The 7588-nt window shown below is 42.1% G+C and overlaps 1 protein-coding gene across 2 annotated transcripts in view; it reads right to left on the reverse strand.

Annotated features, from left to right (window-relative positions):
* Positions 1-2222: 2222 nt before the first annotated feature.
* CEP152 (centrosomal protein 152) overlaps positions 2223-7588 on the reverse strand; it is a 42631-nt gene continuing 37265 nt past the window's right edge. For both annotated transcript variants that reach the window (XM_044439014.1, XM_044439012.1), the window contains 5 exons: positions 5230-5320; positions 5041-5144; positions 4614-4770; positions 3733-3836; positions 2223-3521 (listed from right to left, as the gene is read on the reverse strand). In XM_044439014.1, coding sequence (XP_044294949.1) covers positions 2587-3521; positions 3733-3836; positions 4614-4770; positions 5041-5144; positions 5230-5320 — 1391 coding nt within the window. In that variant the 3' untranslated portion in view covers positions 2223-2586. The remainder of the gene's footprint in view (positions 3522-3732; positions 3837-4613; positions 4771-5040; positions 5145-5229; positions 5321-7588) is intronic.

Below are 7588 nucleotides of genomic sequence, written 5' to 3' on the forward strand. Positions count from 1 at the left end.
AGCACTATGGAGCATCAGAAAGGCCAAAGCTACCGTTTAAATGGCTAAAAATTGAGGCAGGCAGCACAGGTGGTGTGCGGACCATGGTCTTCATGTTGCCCACCTGTCTTTCATGCTTTGTGCTTAAAACACCTAAGGGATGCCATCCTCCTCAGACAGGTCATTTCCCTTTACTATAACATTTATATGTACTAGAGCTTTTCAAAAGGCACAGTCTTATGTTGCTGTCATGAACTGTTACACAGAATATATAAGAACAAAAACCCACTAGGGGGTAGTAGAGCACTTCTATGAATACTTTTTCAGGCTTGAGTTTAACGGAACAAATTACACTTGGTAAAAGTCGATTAATGGCTATGCTAAGACCAAAGAGTGGACCTACCGTTGCTTCGTAAGAAAACCAAAATGTTGATTAGATAATGACAGTTTTACTGTGCAATTTGTTTCCTGACCATAATCACAGGGGTAAGTCCAAAAATTTGGGAAGTGGTATTTAGCTGTAATAATGGGATGCCACTCATTTCTAGAGCTGTGTTTATATCATGGGAATTCATTGGTCTGCAGCTTGGGATTGGAGATGCTTCCTCCAGGCTTATCTGGTGTCACCTTGTATTATATATGCACTTCAGTCTCTTTCAGTGCAGGAGACCTATTGCTTATGAAATAGTAGAAGGATCTAAGGATATTCATATATTTGTTTTTCGGCGCCAGGCTAAGACCTTTTTATTTAAGCAACATTTTAGATGCTAAATACAATTGAATTTTATCTGGCCAGGGCGGCTTATTTTATAATGTGTGTTTTAATTAAGATTATTTTATATGGATATTTTAACTTATTGTTTTATCTATGTTGTAAGCCGCCCCGAGGCTTCGGCGAATGGGGCGGCATAAAAATGTTTTAATAAATAAATAAAAATAAATATATTGCCAATGCTCCTCTACTGATGCTTACTCAGAAATGCAGCAACTGAAAAGGATGGATCAATGCCCTTCTCCACTGACAGAATTGTGTCCCTGCAGCCTTCTAACCCTTGACCACACTGCCTGACACCACTGAGCAAAAGGGTGAACCTCACTAGACAATTTTACCCACTGATTAGACATGCCTAAGCTCATATGAACATATAACTGCACCATGGCTTTCTGTACCACCCATAGCATACCAGAAGTTCAAAAAATACAACTGGATTTTTTTATTTTGTTAACGAGGTTTCTTCTCCCCATGGTGCTTCAGTCTCTCTGTGTGAATATTCCTCTATAAAATGATTTTCACAAGGCTTTTACTCTTACTATCTGGCCATTCGCACTGATTTTATAAATGGTCTGCATCCCCATTGGCTACGACATTGTTTATAAACTAAAGCAGCTCAGTGCATAACCACTGCCCTGAAATACCCACTTCACACACACGAAAAGTATAGACAAATGAACTGTAAATAATATCCCCTCACAGCTGTTGACATATCCTGCTCTGTAGTCCTTGAGACAGGGATGCTGTGAACTCCTTTTCAGATGAAGGGTCAAATTCCATTTCAAAGAAATTTTCAGAGCAAACATTCCAGTGGCTCATGGAACCAAAGACAAAAAAGGAGAGAGCCAAAAACACCAGCGTATTTTAGATTAAGCTCTTAGTGCCAATAACTAAGCCTTAGAGAGACATTGCAACCTTTTCAGAATGGGGAAGTAACTGCATCAACACCAAGAAACTATTGGGGGCTGTGCACAGAGGTTAGAACCACAGGAAGGGCCCAGAGACCTCTGGGGGATGCTGGAGGGCCAGCCTGGGGCCCCAAGTGGTCCAGATGTGGATCCCAGGCCTGAGGTTCTACAACCTTACCTTGAGGGAGCCTGAAACCTGGTTCACGAGAGCCTTGGTATACATCATTACAGAGTCGTTTCTGAACAGAAGAGCCCTTTCTGGCAGGTGAACACCACAAACATTTCAGGGCTCTTTTACCTTTGTGCTGGGGTTTGCCAGTGTGTTTCCATGCAGCCATGAAAGGGATTCAGGAATTCAAAGGTTCACAGTGTCTTGCCATTGCAAGTGGAGCAGGCATAGCCTGAAGGTGAAATTAACCTGGTTTGGGTCAGCTGTCGCATGGCTGAGAGACTGCCTAGGAGCCCTGTGTCCAGCACCATGAAGCTTCCAGGGAAGAGAGAGATGATAGTGTACCAGACAAGTAAGAAGGCACTGCTGACTTTGAAAATAGTTCTATGACAAGTGAGCATATAGACCACAAAGTGTCCATTTTATTTCTATATAAATAAAAGAGTTTGCACTGGACTGCACATTAAACTCATCTTGAGATATAAAAATAGATCATTGCAATTGTAGAACATTCAACACACACACACCACACACACATATAAAGACAAACTATACATAGCAAAAGTCAGATAGCTAAGACATACTCCAAACCAATATAAATATGTATGATTGGCTTGCTCATGTAACGGTCTAATAAGGAAGTCAAGAAATGAACCAAAACACTCACAAGACTGCCAAAACAGGCTTCCTCCACAACTTCTGTTTAAATATATTTAAGCATCTCTTTTGTCAGAATGTTCACAGCGAGTCCTTGATGTTTAATCAAAGTTGATTTGTGGGCTGTCAAAGCCACTATCTTGTTGAAAAGCTGTAACATCGCATATCTGTCTCCGTGAATGCAGTGGGTTGCAGCTTTTTCCTGCTGTTGAACACAACGCAGCACCACTCAGATGGACATCGCATGGACTGAATTTGTCCATGTGTGGGTATGGCAAATGACCAGGGCTCACAGACAGATGGCTTTCCTTGCAATTTAAGTCTTGGCACTTTGCAGCAAGTGTGTTGTCTTTGTGGCCACTGGGTTGTTGGCAAAACACAGATGCATCTTTCTTGGCGTGGGAGAAGAGAGTTGTCATGGGAGCCTGTTCATGGGATTCTTCTGGTACACTGGAATATACTTTTGGAACAGAGTACAAGAGCCTATCATTGCTGTCCACGTGTACCGCCCCACTCACCAGGCTCCAATCGGGAGAGCATCCTTCATCCCTTACTGGAGTTTCCTGAACGCGAAAGACGGGGGTTTTCTCAGATTGTACATTCTGGTGCCTAACAGACTGGGCACACTCAGGTTCTTCTACAGTGGTCCTGTCATTTACATTCTTCAACTTTACACAAGGTACCCCAGAGTTGGAAGCACCATCTGTACAACTCACTGTGTGAACGTCTTGGAACTTTGCTTGTGAAGCGAATGAGAGAGGATTCTGGAGGGTGGCGGCACTGATAGCATGAGGCAGACCTCTGCTTGCATTTTTACACTTCCTCCCATCAATCAGACTTCGGGGAGGGAGGGCTGCCTGGCTTTCAGCATCAAGCTGCTGTTGTAAGCTGCAAGGTACCCATTTTTGCATAGCTGGATTTTTGCTCATGCTTCCACCATGTGTTTGATTTCCCTCTATAGTTGATTTAGGTTGTTGCGAGTAGTTTCTTTCAAGTTCCTCAACCTCAGACAGCAGCTTGGAATGTTGTGACAGTGCTATACGATGGAACGGAAAGCAGAAATTTTGGAGGAATAAGAAAAATACATCTAAGTTTTCAGTATTCTTTGAAAAAGCTCAAATTTCTTCATATATGCAAAGCCCCACCTGAAGGTATAAGCTACCCAAGCACCAGAAAAGCAAACATTCATTACTAAAATGGGTGGCATATATGAAAACAGGGGATAGCCAGCCTTGATGTTACTGTACCTGCATGGGTGGCTTTGTTCTGGAATGAGCTACGAACAGGAGTTTCTAGAACTTTGGCCATTGTAGCAATTTTGCTAGCAGCACAGATTATTTTCTTCTCAGCCCTGCAGGAAAGCCAAGAAGAGTTTTTGAAAGTCTGTACCTTATACTAATCTGATTTACAACAGTAAGTTAAAGCTAAAGTTCTCTGGAAGTTAAAAGAACAGACTTTAAGTCCTTTAAAAAAAATCAGAACTCAAGATTTCTCTAAGTTCCTATTAATAAAAAAAGGATGAGATTTCAGGTATTAGAATAGCCCTCATGAACTCTGATCTTGCCCAGGTGCAGGCTAGATGAGCTGCTACTGCTTCCCTTTATCAATGGGATGAAAAGGAGTATTTCTCTTGCAGCAAGTGGGATTTGGACTTCTGAGCTCTGGCAAATTCCACTGGTGGCTTGGGCAACTGACTAGATACAGCATTTGGCCCTCCGCATTTCTGCAATGATATGTTGTAGTTGGAAGAGAAAGAAAAGCCACATAATTGATTGATAGCAAAGTCACTTAACCCACAAAGGCCTACTGAGTGAAAGGGATGTAGCAAAGCACTCTTATTTCAGTGAGAGCATGGAAGGGTCAATCAGTTTAGAAAGTGAAATGATTAATTTTATACTCTTTGGAGATATACTGTGACCATATATAAAAATTCTGTTTCACCAGTGGTCTGCTTGTGACCTGTATGTTTATGCAAGATTGAAATTCTCATGCTATGAAAAGGGAAACTGCAAGCTTGTGGCTGTGCTGGGAAATCAAGCGAGAACAGAAAAAAACAATAGACATTTCTTCTTTAAAAAGACCTCCAGATTCATAAGTTGGTCATCAAATACCCTTACAAATATCTCACCCTTCGTGTTTTCCATCATCAATAAGAAGTTGCTGAAGACAAATCAAGTAATATTTGCGCATTTTCCGGGCAGTCTCCTGACGTTCTCGTAATACTTCTGCTTTAATAATCTCTGCAGCTCTCTCTTTGCTTTCATGGATGTAACGAAGCATATCACCTACAAACAGTATGCTATACATGTATATTAAATGATGCACCTATATTCTAGAGACATATACAACTGGAGTTTCACAAGCAATTATTTGATAATTGAAAAATATGACCAAATTTTTAAAAATAGTAACAAAAAGCAATAGCAAGAGACAAGGAAACTGAGACCAGGGTATGGCCAATAAAATTTCTGGTAATCTTGGTTCAGTTCCTCTGTTATGAACATGCAAACAAATGAACTGGTTACTTAACAATATGGAATTTCTTTAGCACTTACTTTTAATTTTGCCCACTGCTTTAATATACTGCGATCGCATTTCTTCCAAGGCTTTTCCATCACATGAAGTGCAAGGTTTTAGCACACACCCTTCTGACAATGATCTAAAATCACACAAAAATATAATACTCAAACTGAGAATGCAGCTGAAACTGTCCAGAAATAATTTACTCTATTTTACTTAACTACCTTGGAGGAACAGTGGAAGCTTTCAAATCATCAAGTGTGTCTTTCATCGCAGGACTTTCTGTGATTCGTTTATCTACATTGTTTTCATTTTCTAAACAAAACAAAACAAAACTAAGTATTTAATTTGAGTATTTATAGAGGAACATATGCAGAATTTTTCTATGATCTTAGCTGGTCACCTTGCCACACCTAAAGTTTTCATTACAGACATTGTAATTCAACATGAATATTTTGTATTTGATGACAAGGTATACACAATCAACTTTATTCACAGCATTTAACACAAAAGAGGTGTGTAGAGCAGTGAGCACAAGCCAATGGAAGAATTGTAGAATTCTTCAGTTTATAGTTTTTACTTCTAACAGTGTCTTCCCATTCATAATTTCAAGCCTTAAGACTCAATAAGAAAGCAGTACCTTCACCTAGTAATATACATTTAATGAATTCTCCTTGGAATAAGGTTATTGTTCCAATTGTACATATCTCCTTACTGGCTGTTTCAGCAGGTGGAGACCAGACAACTCCAGACATTCTGGGAAGACACTAATTATTTCGCTCTATTTCAATCTGGCTTCAAGCCCAGATGTGACTCAGAAACAGCCCTGGTGTTAATTTGGTTGTCCTAATCTTGCCCAGAGAACCAGAATTCAGGGTGAAGTTGGCTGTGCACTTGGCTGGCCCTTGCAAGAACCCCTGAAAGTACTGGCTGAGTGCACTACACCCGTCCTTTACCTTCCCTCAAAATGAGGATGATCAAAGCCAGCCCTCTGACCAAAGTACTGAATCAAAAAGTTCCAGCTAGCACTTTGGTCACCGTTTCAGTGACAACAGGGGTGTAGTCCTGCCCCGATCTCATTCAGTCCATGGAGGAATGCAAGCTAGCCCCAGGAAACAACATGGTTCTCTACCCCACTCTAATGGATTAGTTATGTTGGAAGAAGGTACAGAGAACATGGCCATAATTTTCCTGAATCTCTCAGCATCCACTGACAACCATTTCTTTCCATTCTAAGTAGTTAGGACAGAAGGCGGCTCATCAGACCTGGGGAATGGAGGGTTTTCGAACTGTTCTAGGGAGGATTGTGCTCCTCCAAGAGAATCAGATTTGCACTTTGGGAGAACTTTGGAGCCATCTTTGGTTTTGAGAGCCCAACACATGTGTGGCATGAAGTGCCTTTTATCATCTGAGCCTGGTACACCACCTGTGAGCCATGCTGAATAGAAATTGCTTGGCTGCTGTGATCTGTCCCAGTTACACTACTACAGCATGCTGTCTACAGGTTACCTTGGAAATCTACTTAGAAACTTCAACTGACTGAAAATAAAGCCATTGTTTCTGAACTGCTGACAGGGACCAGATGGACCAAACATACTTTGCCAGCCTTAAAGCGCTTGCACTATTTATTTATTTTATTTAAAACATCTCTATGCCGCCCCCATCGCAACAAAGCCTCGGGGCAGCTCACAACAAAAACAAACAAAAGCATATAAAAATTTATACAATAAAAATATTAAAAACCCAGTGCATCTCGGCTTAATTTTTTTTAAAAAAAAACCTACGTAATAAATTAACAATTAAAATAAGTTTTAAATAAAAAGGTCTTAGCCTGGTGCCGAAAAACAAATAACGACTGTGCCAGGCGGACCTCTCTGGGGAGCACATTCCATAGGTGGGGCACCACCACAGAGAAAGCCCTCCTCCGGGTACTCACCCTCCTAATATCCTTCACAGAGGGTTCCCGGAGGAGGGCATCCGTTGCTGATCTCAAGGGGCGGGAGGGCATATATGGACACAAGCATTCCTTTAGATACCCAGGGCCCAAGCCGTTGAGGGCTTTATAGGTCATAACCAACACCTTGAATTGGGCCCGGACTTCAACAGGGAGCCAGTGGAGCTGACAGAGAACTGGGGTTATATGAGAAAAACGCCCAGTCCCCATCAGCAGCCTGGCAGCTCTATTCTGCACCAACTGAAGTATCCAGACCGTCTTCAAGGGTAGCCCCACCCTTGCGTTGCAGAAATCGTTGCGTTGCAGAAATCTAATCGGGAAGTTACCAACGTGTGTGTCACTGTCGCCAGGCAATCGTTCTCCAGGAAGGGACGCAGCTGATGAATCAGCCAAAGCTGAAGGAAAGCGCTCCTCGCCACCGCCGTCACCTGGGCTTCTAAAGACAGCTCAGGGTCGAGGAGCACTCCTAAGCTGCGAACCCTGTCCCTCAGAGGGAGTGCAACCCCATTTAGGACAAGGCCCAAGTCCCTCATCCCGAACCACCTACCAACAGGACCTCCATCTTGTCTGGATTGAGCTTCAGTTTATTGGCCCTCATCCAGCCCATTACCTCGGCCAGGCACCGGTTC

This window comes from Varanus komodoensis, unplaced genomic scaffold (assembly GCF_004798865.1).
Source record: "Varanus komodoensis strain SLA01 unplaced genomic scaffold, ASM479886v1 scaffold33, whole genome shotgun sequence".
NCBI lineage: Eukaryota > Metazoa > Chordata > Lepidosauria > Squamata > Varanidae > Varanus > Varanus komodoensis.